We start from the raw sequence: 18,563 nt of genomic DNA, 5'->3' as shown, positions 1-18,563 counted from the left end.
TTTATAACGTTACTGACCTCGTTTGTAAAGCAGTCTGGTGTGTGAAATGATTCGCGCAAACATGAAAGCATTGCTGTTGATCGTCGGGAATATTCCCTTCGAAAACAAAACTCAGGCACTGCGTCTTCAGCGGTTTGGATTTAGGAACATCAAAATGACTGTGTTCGTTATTACACCCAAGAAGAGAACACCACAATCGCTTAGACGCCATTCTGCTCATAGACAGTGCTCCAGCGTATCAACAGTGACCGCGCGGACTATGATGACAGCTCGCTCACGAGCAGGGGCGGGGCTGTGTTGAAACGCTGCTGTCAATCAACAATCGTGGGAGGGGCGTCCGACCGTGTGACGTCACAAGATCGAATGGCTTGATTTGAGACGGGGGAAAACATATAAGAAGATTTTTTTTTAAAACACTGGATGGATTTTTATCATTTTATGATGGTTGTGTACAGGCACTGTCAACACACATTTCAGTACAATCAACTTGTAAAAGTGCATGTACCATTATATGACCCCTTTAACAACTAGTTTTTCAGTTCAGTTTTGCACACACTAGAAATTTTGTGAATGCTGTTGTCACTACCTGCATCTTTCAGGAGTTAATTCAGTTGTACAATGCGGTTGTCACACCCATAAATGACTGAACTGTGTGTGTTTACACAGTAAAAGGTGAACGGAGAACCGAATGTAGCTGCAGTGTGAATGTGGCCGGAGAGAATACTGGTTCCAGAGTTCTAAAAATATTTCAGAACTGCATATTTTTGATTATTAACAGATGTCACATGCTCAGCACCACATATTAAAAAAATAATATAATGCTGCTTCTGATACACAGCAGAATAGTCTGATAAATTACACTCATTGATTTTAATCTAATTTAGTTTAACATTTACATGTACTACTATGTGAACTTGACAATTTCAAGTTACTCTGGCAAGTAAAAGTTATTGAAACAAATGAAAATGTGTTTGATAACTTTTTATTTTAAATTGGACTTGCATGCACATGCACTTTTTTCATCACACTGACCTGCGTCTCACGTTTTTAACAGCAAAAACGTGTTCTGTGTGAACCATCCCTTAGGCTACATCTTTAAAATGCTTCCAAATTACAGCGAACCGCAGTCGTTATCGTATATGGAGCTCGGCAGTGGACAAAAATGATTTTAACAGTGAATTTTGAATCGATCTCTTCTTGTTAACTCAGACATGTGGATTTGAATGGATAATGAAACTACCACATGACCTTGGTGTTTGTCAAAAAACAGGTAATTCGGCCGGGGATTTTTACACAGACATTCTAGTTTCGGACGGCAATAAAATCACAGACTAGCCCCTGCTAATGTTGAAAATACCTTACGTTCCCATGAGAAACAATTACCATCCAAATATGGCTAAAATCGATTTAAAAAATGTGGAAACAGAGTTATATGTATAGAATGATTTTTTCCAGTAGACCTAGTTTAGTTTTTGAAGTGATATGGACAAATCATGACTGAAATTACAATAATCTTCTGATATCATATTATGAGGATGCTGAGCCCTGTTCTTTGTATGTGTTCAACTGAGTTAAATGGATATGTCATCGTAATCTCAATCAGAAACAGGAATAACAGTGATGTGTTTAAAAAGAATCCAAATCTGAAGCGAAATCGTCAAAATAATTTAGCACATCCGGACGTTATACTTTTTTCATGTATGTATAAATCGTTCGAAATGCTGAAATACAAAAACAACAGTGTAAGACACAATACAAATTTCATTACGGAAATTTAAATAAAAATAAAATAATTACTTGGTTGGCTGGTGATAAGTTATTGTGATGTATAATCATTTTCATACAGTACAAATTAAATAAATGGCATTATGAAATGCTGCATTTATACAATCTTTATGTGCTATTCCAATGATACACAATTATCTATGATAATTATCTAAGACATTTTCACATTTCCGGGGTTCTCAGAAGTCATCATAGTTGGATAAACTTCTATAGTTTTGAACTGAAACTACAACAAATATCATTTTTGTGTTCCCATTTGCTCCAATAGAAAAAGATAAATCCATAATGTTTCTATAACTTTCTAAAAAAGGTGTTGATTACTTGATTACAGTGGTCAAAAGAGAGAAAGATGTCAAATTTGCCATCACTCCCTCAGCCATTGTACAAGAAACACTCTGCAGTGTTAACTAGTTTTCTGTCATTTAATCCCACATGGAACAGAATAATCTAGTGCTTTCCATATTATATGGTTTCATGTATCTGTTCATCTAGATCTCGTTGTGTTTGTGAGGTTTAGAAAAGAGACTGTGGGGTTTGATCCAGCCTACAGACCTGATTCTGACCGAGCTCACGGACAGAGAGAAGAAGAAAGGCACACCCATGGGAAATGGAACTCCAGAAAAAATGCTGGGATCTTTGGGAAAAGCCAGGCAACAGCTGTGCTTATGTTCTGTAGCGAATCAGAGACAGATCTGAGATCTGTGGTCGTGAGAGAGTGAGGCAATGAAAGAGACTTATGCTGTGTTTCATTTACTATGTTTAAGTTGATATGGCTCATTCTCAATCAACTGAGCAGGAATACATGTGAACTTGTGCAGTGATTTTCCATGTAGGTCAGCTGAAAGAGAAAAAACAAGCTTGAAAACAGCTCTGCATCTGGAGTTACTTATGCCTTCATTCATTTAATTCTTTTTTGCTTTTTTTCTTCTCTTACTCTGTTCTTTTAAACAGAAAGCTATGCACATTTCAGCCACAGAACTGCATATATAAATTCAGGATAGCTGATTGTTTGCTTTGTCACAGCAAAGGTAAAAAATGACAAAAATATTACTTAGAAAAAATATATATAACTTTGATCCCCCCATCCCCCACACATATTGATTTCCAGCATTTTTTACCTTCATAGTGGCAATTTTTCCTAACTTTATCAAATGTATACATCATCTTTTCATTAAAATTCTTACATTTAATCAATAAATCAAATTAGAATAAGATGACATATAGTTATGGCTGTTACCAATCAAATAAAATCAGTATCAGCAAAATCCATTTTTGCATTTGAAGTGGCATTTAGGTGTATTTACAAAGATGCTGTTTAATGCAACTCAGATGTGGCTTGTAATTACAATTGCGGTGTAATTATATGATAAGAGTTCTTTTTTAGATTAAAATGTAAATATATAGTAATAAGAAATTAGTCGTCTTATTGAGAGGGTCATTAAATCAGTCAGTCAACTGATCAAAACGGCTGCCTAAGCAACGTGAATGAATTAAAAAGTCTTAAAGGAGAACTCTGTAACTCTAGCGAACTCTAGTCACTTCTTCGCTGATTTTCCCTTTTGTTGTCGCATGTTTTCCCCACGAGCTCCCCCTACAGCTGTGGGGGGGGCGTATATTTCACAACACAGTCGTAAAAAACTCATTTGCGGCGGCCTCCTCCCCCTCTCTACCGCTGCTCATGTGCGTTTGTTTTGATCGGAGCAAGCCAACTGTATTGCGTGGAGCTATGTCTACCGAGGTGGGTAATCTGGTAATACATCATACATGCGTGTGTGTTTATGTCGAATTGCCGTAAAGCAATTTGTGTTTCGCGCTCGTTCTCGTTCTAGTTCTCGCTTCTCACGAGACTTCCAATTTCTAACTTGCCGGGACGGTAGTGTTGCAAGTTGCAAGGTTGGTTTTCCGCCTGGGAACGCTGGGGGGAGCGGGGAAAGTCACCAATATCACCAGAACAGGTTGTTTAACCATCCAAATGATTTCTAGACAGTTTTATTAAGTTAAAAAAGTTACCAAGTTCTCCTTTAAGCATGAAGAATACCTTAATAAGCCTATACACTAAAATATAACAAATGTACAGGTAGTGGAACTCACTCCTAACCTGGTGTTTCTGTACATATCAGTGAGGACCTACATGATGCAGTGTTAGGGTTGCACGACTACTCATTTCTTCTAGTCGAATACCTGAGTTACACAAGTACTTGAGGTTTATGTTATCACTTTTAAAAAAGACATAAAAAAATATAGTTATCCTCTATTCATTGTCTCGCGTTAACGTTATGGGATTGTGTTGTGATCTCACTGAGATTACAACACAAGTATAGAGTACAACACAATCACGTTGAATAGAGAACTTATGCTTGTCTTTTGCGGGTTCGTGTGATGACGCTTGTGTTCTTGTCGGTTGGTGCATCTGGTGAGTAACCTGTGTCTGTTTCTCCCTGTTTTGCTATAGATATATTTCCATTCTAGTTTTGCCCTACCATGGGTCTTTTGTTTTCCATCCCTGTTGGCTGAAGTTTGGCCTTTTTGTTTTAAGCCCTGTTTTGTGTGTTTACATTTTTCTTGTTTATAAAGATCTATTACAGTGGTTCTCAACTGGTTTGACCATGGGACCCACATTTTTCCATGGTCATTAGGAAGCAACCCATTTTTTTTTTTTCAGATATTTGACCTAATTCCTAAAAAATATAAAAAATATATAAATACTTCTCCTGATGAATAAAACGAACATCATACCTGCATGCAAATCCTTTCCAGCTAACATACAAAGTACCAGTTACATGATTTATTGGTACTTTTTGGTAATTTCGTAAATGTATTTATTGTGAAGTGATATACAGCGCTAAGAGTGAGTGCTATGAGCACAGTATAACAGCTGACAGGACAGGAAAGTTCTCTTTTTTTTTTTTGGGTGGTGAAAGACTTTTTATTTCATAACAAGTTATGAAAATAACATTTACTTAAACTAAGACTGACTGAACTGTCAGCCGCTTCCACACACGTCTTTCAAAATAAAAATCTCGCATCAGAAAAACCGTGACCCACCAGTTGAGAAACACTGATTTATTAGAAATTCTGTCCTGTCCTCAATACCTAACATCATTAGACTGGATTTCCATTTGTTATTCATGAATCATAAAACACCTGATTTGACTGGACTAACTGCATTTTACAAGTCCATGCCGGACACATGAATGGTATTTCAGTTTCGTGCAGGAAGCAGATTTATCCAGGGTCTAACAGAAGAATCTTTGCTACACAGCCCTTTTTGGCTGGTCTACAGAAGGCACAGATGACTTCAGGTACCCAAACTTGACATCTGTTTCACACAAAGGTAGATTTATTTCTTAAAGGCCCACTGAAGTGCCTTGGAACGCGCAGCTTTGTACAATGCCTTGACGTAATTTCCACTGAAACAGGAAGCTAAGGCGGGATGTATTGAATGGCTCCTCCCCCTTTTCAAATAGCCAATAGCGTTTAGCTTACCTCACAGACTGCAAGTCATACTTGACAGCACCATGGAAGCGAATCTGAGCGCTGATGATACGTTGGATTCAATAGTAGAGATGTGAATATATTCTGCCTATTTCATTCTTAACCAACGTACAGTTGGAAAACTGAATAAAACTCGAGCGTTTGAGCAACTGAACACACATCTCTGACCCATATTGCTCTGTGACGTGTCAACGTTCGCTTTGGCCAGGTGGTATTACTATTTATAGCATAGGGGGCGGAGCTTTAGATTCTAGAGAGCATTTGATTGGACAGAAGATGTGATGAGAAGCTGGAGTCCTCAGTGATGTTATTAAAATCCGTGATCTATTTTAGCGGAAGTGAGAGACTGTAAGATTTGAATGCTTGTATCTCCTAAATGCAAATTTTGTTATTGTTTTGAAACAGCTTATTCATAACCTTAAGGCTAACATATTCATACTTAAAGCTAAAAAACTTACTTTAATGTCTTTAAACATTACCATTGCACTGATGTTCAGACAGATACAGAGAATAGGGAAGTTGAGAACAATTGTTTCTTTTTCCAGATTGATATTTGTGATGTTTGGACAGACTGCACAGACTGCCTTCTTATCTCTCTTTTTCTCCTGTCAGGTTTTATTAACCAATAGTGGTCAATATTAATGCATTTATTAAAATGAAACGGTTTATTATTTAATGATACAAGACACAGTGAAATTGTGGGAAGTGAATGTCCATTTATCTAAAAAAATATATTTACTCAACATTCAAAATTATGTTGAAAACATAAAACGTGCATTTTACACTGAAGCACTTTAAATACATTTTGAAACACAAAAGGTATAACTAAAAGCTGTAACTACAACTCATGTTAATCAGGCGAGCGGGCAGGGTAACTTCTTGATAATCTCTAATCTATTCTTTTTAATAGAGTGTTGCGGACAGTGATGACGTATATTTTTGTTGGCCAGCCCGGATGTTATCATAACCCTGGTTCTCTTGATAAAAACCCAATAGGGTTTTTTTTTTGCATTGGCTTTTCCAGTCTTGCAGACAACTTTTAAGAATTTTGAAACCTAAGTACAATCATCAAAGTAAAAAGCAAATTGTAGGCTGTAAACAAAATATGAATAAAGTTCCAACAACTTTTTTTTCCCTGAAAGTTCGAGCTATGATAATAAGCAAGAGCTCGATTATAAACACAACGAGGATGTGAAAGCGGACGAGTGAGTAGATTTACCTGTTTAGCCTTTAGCCACGTCATGCCACCTTTTTTAAGACAAGTAAAAGCTTTTAAAAAACAACAAGGGCATTACAAATGTATTTTATGTTGTAGAATGAGACGTGAAAATATCTTGAGCTTGTGTTCACCACGGATCTTATTCCAGGCATTTAACTAAAAACCCATTCACTGACTTCGGGACAATGGAGCCAGAAGCGCTAAAATGTTTCTGGATTTCGACCTACAAAAATACGTCATCTCTACAACTTTATTGGCCTGGCTGATACACAGAATCAGTCTCTCACCACTGTGCACACTGAACAGCTTTCATTACACTGAATGACTGGTCTGGAATAGTATTACTACTTCAGTCTACTTGCTGATATATACAAATACATTTGGATTGATAAAAACACTGACTGTGTACGGAGCCAAAACGTGGATGTTTACATGCATGTTTGATGTATGTATTCATTCATATGACTGCACTGACAGTGTTGGATATGAACAAAACATGAACTGAATTGAGCTGGATGATGAATCACTGTTTTCCTCAAAGCTGCTTTATTGCTGATTTAGCTTCGTTTCATAAGTGACGATTTTTACAATATCATCACTGACATTAAAACTGAATTGAATCAATACTGAACTGACTCAAAGTGAATATAATGACAGTGTTGTCTTCTGTAGAGCTGCGTATTGCTGAGTTGAACTCATTCCATAACCGATTAACTTTACACAGTTATTGAACTGAACTGAATCAACACTTTACACCTTTGTCTTTTTTTACAGCTGCTTTACAGCAGAATTGAATCTGTTTGCATCATTGATCATTACTTTCCTGTTTATTACTGTAAAGCTTCTTTAAAGCAATTAGTATTTAATAAAGTGATGTGTAAATAAATGTGACTTGACGTGTATATGAACATGTTTTCTGTCACTCTCGCTCTCCATCTGTCTCTGGTGGTGAAGTCACATGTAGGTCTGCTTCCCCCTGACCACGTGCTCTAACAGGTTTCACTTGCTCAGGAAAGTTCTGCTTCTCTCGCAAAGGTCGACTTTCTGTGGCATCCGCATACAGTCTGCTTATCAGTGAGTGTGTGTGAATACATGCAGAATTATGAGCTTTAGGAGTAAAATCACATTTCGGAAGAAGATAAAAAGCAGACGGGTGCGGGCAGACTGCAGTCGAGTGAGCTGTGTATGTATTTCATCATTCTTCATTTATTATTTCAACTCTGCTTTGTGTTTCACTTTGACAGTGCGCTCGCATCAGTCAAGCCATGCACTTCATGTTTTACCTTAATCGCAGTACCTGTACTGTACATGTGTCCGTTGATTTCACTGCTTTCTGGCTTTATTTTTAGAAAGATGTCTGTCCTCTGGCAGTGCCCTTTTATTTGTTTCATAAAACATGCGAATACAGTTGGTGGTTCTTCTTTGTTTGAATTGAACTGATGATAACTGGTCAATTATTTATGAACATCTGTTCAGTACTGTTGGCAGGTGTTGGTACACACAGCCTGATTGTTTCACTAACGTACATACCCTTGACTGATGGGCAATAATGTTTGTTGCCATGGAGAAAGACTTTCCTGTGTGTTACGGATAGCTGTGACTGTTTCTTGATCTCCACACCCTGGCTGTTGATGTTGATAATGACTCTTCTGCCCACTGTGAGATTATTTTGGTGGATATTCTTTACTTGTTCTTAAGCAACCACTAGACACTTTTTTTTTTATTATCCTGAGCTGTGCAAACAAATCTTACTAATTTGCTAATTCATTTATTCTTATGTATTCTGTTAACAGTGGCGCAATCTAAATATAGATAAAACCAAAACCAAAACCAAAATATAACCATGAGTCTCAAGTTCCGGGGTTCAATCTTGTGGATGCAGATGTTGAAAAATAAATCAATTTAAAAATAAATGTTCTGTTGTATTGCTGTTAACATATACAGGACAAATTTCATTAATTAGGGTATTAGTGGCTTCTACAATATCTTCCAAATGACTAGACAAAGCAACATTCCAGAATTTATTTTTATTTTTTATTTACTTAATTAATAATAACATTTTTGTGAGGGGGGGCTGTAGATGGTATAGGGGAGAGCGGGGCACAACCTAACACTTTTTGACTTTCTCAGTTTGTGTAAATCCACTTAGGGTTCGCAGTATTTATTTATTAATTTCACACATGTCTAGTACAATTATGTGGTTTTGTTTCAATTAAAAAACAATACAATGTGAATTTTTTATTGCTTTACCTCGAAAGAATGGAAGTGAAATGTGACAACATGCCTCATAGTAAATTGTAACATGACCATAGGACAGATTAAAATGTTATCTGATCTAATAAAAATATATGTATACAAGACCAACTAAAATATTTTAACTTTTTCATATAAAATAATGGCATTTTTTATAATTAAAAATATTCTAAGTTTTTGAGTTTGACAGCAAACACACCGCAAAACACAGCTATACAGAATATTTCAAAGCATAATAATAATTAATCATTTCTGAACATTGACTCTTAGTTTTCTCGTGGTTTCTCAATAGAATTCATAAAAGTATAGAATAGAATAGCATAGTTATTACAACATGCCCCCGCCTGCACAACTGGGATTTAAACCCGGCTATGTCTTCTGCTGGTTAGATCAGCATTAAAGAACTATCTCAGATATAAGATTAAAATAATATGTTTTACATAAAGTAATATGTAAAACAGAGATGAAAATTAACTTAACTTTACTTTATAGCTATGGTTAAATAAATGTTCAGTGAAATCTTCCAGAGATTTGTTTATATTTTTTAAATTTTATTTTGCCGCAATTTGATCTCTATATAGTGTTGATATGGCAGCTAGTAAATACACTAAGATTTATCATGCTGGCATGTGTGGAAAGTTTTAAAGCATGTGTGTTGCAACTAGCCCAGCGTTAGTTTGTGTCCCGCTCACCAATGCCAAATGTTGTGTGAATTGGCTCCAAGGAAAGGTTTGAAAATGTAAGTTTTATATATAATGTGATAAGTAAAATATTGTCGGTTCATGGACAATTTGAGGATCATAACTCTGTTCTTTAGTCATTGACTGTAGACTGTAGTCATTCTTCGTGTTGAAGTTATTTTAATTTGCAACCCATTTTGGGTTAATTGATTGATTTTAACCCAGCTGTATTAGGAGTGGGTGATAGGATCTTATTTCACAATAAAATTAATTGTATTTCATGATACAAACAATAGGACAAATAGAATAGAACAAAGATATAAATTAAATTAAATAAATAAAAATGTAATAAAACTTTATCTTCACTGAATGAATTAAATATAAATTTATCCTTATTAAAGATACAGAAGAGCAGTGAATTATTTCGTCTTTTGTTGTTTGATTAACATTACTGTAACAGACAGCAGGTTTTTAAGGCCGCTAGTGAACTGACACTGACACACATCAGATTTACATCCAGATGTTTACTTTCACTTAAGACATAACCAACTGTGTTTACATGAATACGCCAGATGATTGGGTATTTTAATATAATTGTGTGTGCTTGTTTGACCATTCCAGCTCAGTAAGCTGAGAAAGAGAACTGAGTTCAGGATCGCATGCTGTCTGAGAGGTGTCTTTATTAGTGTGCGGTTTGGTTGAGTCAGTCAGTGCGAGTACCGTATCGAGTCATTTATTCACGGGGTAATGCACTTAAAATCTCATTTAAACATCATGCACATCATTCTTTCTGTTTACTCATTCATGCATGACTCTAACGTGTCAATGACTTATACTGTGTTTTATATAAATGATATGACAAAATCTCTAATGATAGAAACGTACTATTGTCATACAGCCCAGTATAGTAATTTCTAAACAATAGATGAGTAAAAATACAAATAAATCAATTAAATATGTTATATGTTATATTGCAGTCAAAATATACAGGACAGTTCGTAATTAGGGCATTAGTGACTTCGACATTATCTACCAAAAGACAAGACCGAACAAAATTCTCCTGAAGTTTTTATTTATTTATTTATTTATTTATTTTTGGTGAGGAAGGTCTATAGATGGTATATATCAAATTTTGTGTGAAGTGGCTCCAATAGGCCAGGTTTTAAAATGTAGGTTTTGTATATAATTCAAGATGTGACGACTAAAATTGAGTTATTTGCACATGTGTTTGATTAAATTTTCAGCGTTGCCAGCATGTTCTTAGATTTCTCTTATTAAAGCTTATTTAGTTGCTGAATGCACTAAGATTAGTGTGATGTCTGCAACACAGGAAACTGTTGTCACCACAGTATTGTGGTTTATTTAGGAAAATGACTAACATCTCCTTTAAGGTGATGATACACAGGGCAACTTCTTTAAACAATGTTGTCAAGCAATGTGTCTTGGGCACTTTCCCACTGAGAATGGGCAACAAATCTGGACACTTTAGATCTGTGGTAGGCCCTGTGTCTCACCTGGTTGCCCGTTGAAGGCAACATTGCTCAAAAAGTTGCCCCATGTATCATCACCTTTAGTTTTAGTTGCCTCCACATGCTGACCCTGTCTTTTTCTAATCTTCTGTGGGAACATTTGGAATTGATTTGCCTTCATCAATGTAAAATTACAGCACCTATTGGCCCTGACCCACTGTTTCCTCCATTGATTTTCAAGATGATATTTGACTGGCTTTTATATGTTTCTCATTTTAAACTGTACTTTTTGTATAATTAGAGCAGGGTAGAGTATAGAATTGGCTACGGACAGTAGTACAACGAACTACAACTCGTGTTTTGTTTTGTTTAGTTTTTCTACAGATTATGTAAGACTAGTACATTGACTAGTACAAACCTTAGGAAATCACCTTGCGTGATTCATTTAAATACTCTCCTCCCATAAATTTCTGCGTCTGAAAGGGAAACTTAAAATATCGTTTAATTTTCTATGTCTGATGCATGAGGATGTGGGGGTGAAACACATGCCTCAGTAAAAAGGAAAACTAAACTTATAGTCAGCAATATTTATATACAAATAATGATTTGCATTGCTTTATGTCTAGGCCTCAAGATCAACTGTCCTGCAGAGCTTATCTCCAACCTTAAACAAACTCACCTGGCTTTAGCTTTCTAATAACCCTGAAGACCTTGATTAGTTTGCTCAGGTGTGTTTTATCAGGATTGGAGCTAAACTCTGCAGGAAAGTCAATTTCAAGGACAAGAGTTGCCCACCCTAGCTTTGTGGGATTGTAGTTGATTCCTTCATTAACGACATTAAAAAAACTGTTCGTACCATTGTGTACCATCAAATACTTATTTGCTTCGAATAAAACGTTTTAATGTTGTGATTCATCTGAGAGCTGGTTGGTTTACTTCATGGCTTGTTATATAAATGGGTCAAAAATGTATAAATCAAATTTTCCTTATCTTTTGACATATAATACATTTTAATCCGATTTGTTCATATAGTAGGAAGTAAACACAAGCAACAAAACGATTGAGATGCCACTGAGGACAACAAAAAAAGTATGTGCATTGCCTTCCATGTGATCCTAATATTAGGAAAGTGTGGATGAACTTTATTATTAACTAAGTTCCAGATTGCATCAGTAAGACACTGTTCGTTTGTTCACTTCATTTTACGGCATAATTCTGAGTAACAATGTTTTTACCGTGTGTCACTATTGCTTGGTCTGTTATATATAGTTTAGTATGTACTTATTACGGTGGCCGAGTAGTGCACAACACAACGAAATTTAAAAAGCAAACTTAAGTTCACAACACAACTAAATTAATCCACAACACAACGAAAAAATGTACAACACAATGGAAATGAGCCAAAAAACAACGTACAATGTACAACACAACAGAAAATTAAGCCACAACACAACAAAATTAATCCACAACACAACGGAAATGAGCCACAACACAACGGAAAATGTACAACACAACAAAATAAAGCCGCAACACAACGGAAATGCTCCCGACCACTAGAGGGCTTTCGGAGCGCGATAAAGTTAGTTTTCTATGACACTGTTCTATATCAACACCACGATTAGTTTTAACAGTATGTAGCCAACCAAAATTGTATATCGACATTTATTAATTCAAAATCACCTACGTGCATTATAGCTGCATGATCCCTAAGGGAACATCTGCCAATTCCTCCAAGTTGTTAAAACATATAATTTGTATGAATTAAAATTACTTTTAACATTCAAAAACAGACATGATCAAAATCCAAAGCTTGGTTGTATTGGTAGTAGACTGGCTTACTACAGGTGACTTTTGTCCAATACCTATTACCTCCCTTCATGTATTTACAGTAAACAATTATTTTTTAGGAAATTTCTGTAATAGTTTTTTTATAATTTTTTTTTATCATGTTTCAAAGGTTGTAATTCCTATTAACCAGACTGACTTACAACGGGGGAAATTGTGAAAATAGCTCCCTGTATGCACAGTACATTATTAGTTTTGTATAAAAACATTAGGCCTACTGTAATTCACCTAAAGGTTTTTTTTTCCATGTCCCAAAGCTTGTGGTAAGTTCCTAGTGACCAGACTGACTTAAGGGGGTAGCACACCGGACGCGCAGCTCGGCGGCGCGCCGCGCAGCGCCACGTCTTTTAAATTCAAACACATTATTCTCTATGAGAGTACACACACCGGCTGCGCCTTTCGGCGTCTGTCCGCGGCGGCTCAGGACCGTGTTCAAAATCCTGCCGCGCCACAGAGCGCCATTTACATAGTTTTATATTAAATTTACATGTGTGTGTCTCAAATCGTAGTTAATGTATATACGGACTTCACCCTGTGCTGCAATATTCATTTAGTTTTATATTTATTTACAGAAATCAGAAAATTGCTGATGTTATCGGATTTTCAGATGAGAGTTGTCCTAGACGTGGCGCGACGCGGCGCTGAGCTGCGCGTCCGGTGTGCGGCCGCCTTTATTACTGGTGAAATTTTGCCAATACCTTCCTGTAATTCTGCAATTCACCAAATGGTTTTATTTTTATTTATCAAATTATATTATAATAAATTATACGTTTTAACCACTTGGTGGAATTGCCAGACGTTCCCTTAGGGATTATGCGCTGTGGTAGCGCATCAAAGCATTCTCGAGTATAAATACACAGCTATAATTCATGTAGGTGATTTTGAAGTAATATTTTATGTCGATATACAATGGTTACATACTGTTAAAACGAATCGTGGTGTTGATATATTAAGACTGCCGACTGTTGTGTTGTGGCTTAATTTCGTTGTGTTGTGAACCTTATGTTTGCTTTTTAAATTGAATTGTGTTGTGCACTACTGGGCCTCCATAACATACTTTAGTTTCAGTTTACTGAAAATGTTAAACATTGGATATAAGAAAAGCAGTGCGACAAACAATGGTACATTCATTTAGAATTTGTTCACACGAAACACTGTAAGTTATCATTTGTCAACTATAACTGGTAACTCCAGTAACTTTATTTGTCACATCCAAGACTTATAAAGAATATGTACAGTAATAAGCAATAAATGTTTCACAGTTGGCAAATGTTTCTACTACAGTATGTAACGAGATAACCTTTCTGTAGCGTCTTCATTTCACCACTAATATAAGTGTCACTTGCTTGCTTAACTTGATAATACAGATGAAAGAGGCTTGACGCAGATAAACGATGAAATCACATTTAATAAACACAAAGAACCATCACAAAAAAATACCAGCCTGAAACATTATCACAAGACAATGAACAGACAAAGACTTTAGGGTTTAAATACACAAGAGGACAATTTGGCTAAATGAAGGACAGGTGTAGGTAATTGGTTGACATGGTAACAAACAAGGGTTTTCAATGGATGATTACAATGGAGACAAGGGAACAGGAACTAAATACACAGGAGCTGAACATAGGAACAACAAGACAAAAGAAATATCAAAGTATAGCCCTATTCGGACGGGACTAGTTTAACATGGACAGGTGGGGTAAAGTAATAATTACCAGAGCTTCTCATTGATTTTAGTCCCGTCCGAATGTGCCTCTTAATGATCATTACGGACAATATCAGTAAAGATTACGACGACTTTTACCTTCAGTAAAAAGGTCTGGAAAAATGACCTCAGGTAATACTAATCCTGTGCGAATAGACCCGCTGTAAATATGTACGTAAATATTTTGTCATTTCCTGTTTAAAATGGAGTAATTCTAGTATGGAGACGCTTGAAAAAGCATTCAGTTGCGTTCTAGACGCTGGGACGAGTCTGTGGCAAAACTCAAGTGTTTTCCACACGTACCATTCAGATCAGAAAGAAGATCGAAAGCACTTGTTAGAGGCACAAAACATCTTTTAGTGTTAGGTAAGTTCCTATTACCAACACAGTCCAATCTGAAGTTAATTAATACATCGTTTGACCGGGCATACCTGTTTTATATATATAAATATAGGTTATATGTGTTTGCGCACGTGATATCAGGAAGCAACGTAATACACACAGGACAGGAGGGTGACGGCGATGCGCAAATCGAGTTACTCCTCCCACTTCTGCTAGTTTTACTGAGATATCCCGTGCGAATTGGCCATTACTATTACAGACGTCCTGTGGTAAAATTACATTTCTCCATCTACCCTTGTAAAGCTAATCCCGTCTGAATAGGGCTTTAAATACCTTGAAACAGAGAAACAGGGAACTGTGACAATATACAATCCATAGCCTACCTCACAAATACAAATGGAAGAAATGTAAATAAAGTATTTACAGTAAAAGTAAATACTAAAGTAAATTTAAAGTAAAAATCTTGCTAACATAAGTGGACCTCAAAGAACATTATACAATTTTGAAAAAATACAGTTCATGACCCCTTTAAAATCTTTTTTTAACCCCTCATGCTGGGTTGAGACTGTTGGGTAAGGAAGCTGGGTAGATTTAACCTAATTTGGTTTGATAATCATTCATAATCAGTAACCCAGTGGTGCTGGGCTGGAAATGTGGACATGAAAGATAGCATACACGTGTGTTTTTTAACCCCATTCTGTCACCTGATGGGTTCCTTGCCACTGTCACCTCTGGCTTGCTTAGTTGGGGACACTTAATATTCAACAATATTATTGATGAGACTGTTTTGGATGAGAACTGAACTGAGCTGATGATGACATCACTTTTTTCTGCAGAGCTGTTTCATAAATAAAATTAACTAATTAACTAATAAGACAAGACAGCAGACATTATTTTTAATATCACCCAAGAATTGGATGACATTTCACCCGATGCACCCAAGTTTATAATGGGGGACTTTAATAACTGTACCCTCAAAAAAAATAAAATCATCGACTTATGCTACAGCTCCATCCCCAAGGCATACTCATCCAGTGCCAGGGCCCCCCTAGGTGGCTCAGATCACAACACAGTCCTTCTATGACCCACTTATAAACAGGTTTTGAAAAGGGTTAAGCCTGTGGAAAAGCAGATCCAGGTGTGGGATGAGGACAGATCGTGGTGTTGTGATCCTCTACAATTTGCCTACAGATTTGGGAGGGGGACGGACGATGCCATTGTAGTGCTTTTAAATTATTTGTATACACACCTGGAGGGTTGTAAAACACATGCTCACATTTTATTTGCAGACTTTTCATCAGCATTCAATACAATCCACCCACAAATTTTAGCAAACAGACTAAGAGACAACTTCCAGCTAAATTCAACACTAATCAAATGGACCTTGGACTTCATGAGTGGGCGGCCACAAAGAGTAAGGGTGGGGAACACATTATCTGGGGTCCGCTTCACTTCAATTGGGACACCACAAGGTAGCGTCTTGTCACCACTACTATATTGTACACTGACTGTTGTCGCAGTAGTTACCCTGGACGTCATATAATTACATTTGCAGATGATACTGCTGTGATTAGTTTACTGGAGTGAGATGAAACTGAACATGGTCCAGTGTTGCATGAATTTGCTGACTGGTGTGAAGCCTCCCAGTTGCATTTTAATACGTCCAAGACCAAAGACTTGGTCTTTGATTTTAGACATGGGGCTCCCTCACCCACTCCGACTCTGATAAAAGGAGAGGAGATAGAGATGGTGACGGAGTACAAATATCTCAGTCTTATCATTGACCATAAATTATCCTGGGATCAGTGTGCTGATGCCATTTTTAAAAAGGGCCAACAACGTTTGTATTTTCTTAGGAAACTTAAGTAAGTCTTTAATAAAAGTATTTTATTGAGAGTATTCTCTCCTACTGTATTGTATGCTGGTATGGACATCCAAAAATCACCCATAGGAACAAATTGGGGAAGATTGTTAAAACCTGTGGAAAAATCATTGGTAACCAACAGATAGACCTTTACCAACTATATCTGACCAGATTGGTACAGAAGGCAGACAAGGTTTGCATGGATACAACCCATCCACTTTCAGTGGAGTTCAAGCCTCTCCCTTCTGGTCGTAGATAAAGATACCCTAAGGTGAGAACTAACTGAGAAAAAAACTCATTCATTCCCATGGCAATAACCCAATCAAATAAGGTGTGGGGAGGGGTATGACTGGAGAATATATGTGAAGTAATGTGAAGTAGTTTTTTATTTTTTTTTATTTATGACATTGTGCATGTGTATAATGTTTGTTTCACGAGTTCACACTTACGAATGATCAGAGAGTAAATGGTTATGCGTATTTGGCGTGCTGTCCGGGGGGAGGGCTCCGAGCTCGGAAATTGGGCCCGAACCCAGAGTACTCCCCCCGTCTCTGGTTAGGAAGATAACCATGCAAGTGTGAGGAGATGGGGTGGTGGAGGGATGCTGGAAACTGTAGAGGAATATGGGTGAGTCGACTGCGTATATTTATAGGTTTAACTCATGCTGATTGAGTGGACCTGTTGATTACTGATTGATGACAGCTGGTTAGAATGACTTGATTGCTTGATCATTAGAACGTGTTCCTCCCGAACCTTGTTAATAAAACATCATGTTGTGGATTATGTGACAATATGCCTGTACTGTACAACAGCAGGGTACCTCTGCCAGTGTGATTTTCTTTTCTTTCTTTCTTTTTTTCTTTCTTTCTTTTTTTTTTATACATTTGCAAAGTTATAAAATAATTGTATCAAAAGGCTGCAACATAAAATGTGGGGGGAAAATTGGAAATTTCTGAATGCTTAGTATTATAAAGTCTCCGATTATAAAGCACACAAAACTTTGATAAGAAGATACATCTATAGTATACACCTAAATGATTTCACAGGTATTAACATATCCGTCACATAACTACAAATGACATCTGTTACTTGATCAATGTCCGAACCAGAGTCCATAAAACAGTCCAATCTTTGCATTCCAAACGTAACGTAGCATCTTCAGACCAGTCTTTCATCTAGATTAACTGTGCCTTCTCACGTTTCAGAACAGTTTTATATGTAGGGACAAGTACTACCATATTATGATCTGAAGTTCCCAAAGGTGGTTTACCAAATTACTTACAAGCTCCTTTAATCGATCCATAGCACTAATCCAGAATTGCATCCTTATGTGTCGGGCAAGTTACATACTGATTAAAGTGGCCCAATGATTTCTCCAATGTACAATTATTAAAATCTCCCAGAATAAAACAGGGTGCGTCAGGAGATGCAGATTGCAGTTCATGATCAATGCGTTCAATCTCCCTTTCCACATTATCCTCATTTGTTCAGGGATTGATGTAAACAACCGTGACAAACAGCTGAGGAGAGTCCCGGGGCAAGTACTGAGGTCTTAATACCACAGACAGTAACTCGATGTCTTTCGTGCACACTCTCTCCTTAACGGACACAGATTTGCACCAGTTCTCTCTAATATAAAACCCCCACCTCCTTGCGCTTTACCGTCAGGATACCGTTGCATCCTGGTCCATGCGAATGGGCACTCTGAAATCATCCAGTCGTAGGCTTGAATCTGAATCCCCTTCGGAGAGCCAAGTCTCCGTGAACGCCATCACGCAAACGTTCCTGTAATCATGCTGTAATTTCACCATAGCTTGAAGCTCATCCGTCTTTTTCCGTAGAGACTGCACATTTGCCAACATAATTGTAGGAAGAGGAATTTTAGAAAGACTTAGATTTTTCA

General features: G+C 36.9%; 2 protein-coding genes across 8 annotated transcripts in view; both read left to right on the top strand.

Annotated features, from left to right (window-relative positions):
* dock10 (dedicator of cytokinesis 10) overlaps window positions 1-18,563 on the top strand; it is a 138,000-nt gene that overhangs the window by 41,837 nt on the left and 77,600 nt on the right. The window contains exon 1 of one of the 7 annotated variants that reach the window (XM_082180606.1): window positions 7,488-7,682. The exons of 5 other annotated variants lie outside the window; for them this stretch is intronic. In XM_082180606.1, coding sequence (XP_082036732.1) covers window positions 7,602-7,682 — 81 coding nt within the window. In that variant the 5' untranslated portion in view covers window positions 7,488-7,601. Of the gene's footprint in view, window positions 1-7,487; window positions 7,683-18,563 lie in introns of those variants that run through there. One more of the 7 variants, XM_082180609.1, reaches the window with a different exon arrangement.
* LOC309506724 (uncharacterized protein) overlaps window positions 1-18,563 on the top strand; it is a 105,947-nt gene that overhangs the window by 46,588 nt on the left and 40,796 nt on the right. The gene's annotated exons all lie outside the window — the stretch shown is intronic.

Source organism: Leuciscus leuciscus, assembly GCF_965113295.1.
Source record: "Leuciscus leuciscus genome assembly, chromosome: 9".
Taxonomy (NCBI): domain Eukaryota; kingdom Metazoa; phylum Chordata; class Actinopteri; order Cypriniformes; family Leuciscidae; genus Leuciscus; species Leuciscus leuciscus.
The sequence above is the reverse complement of the archived record's forward strand: the minus strand, read 5'-3'. Positions and strand labels throughout refer to the sequence as shown.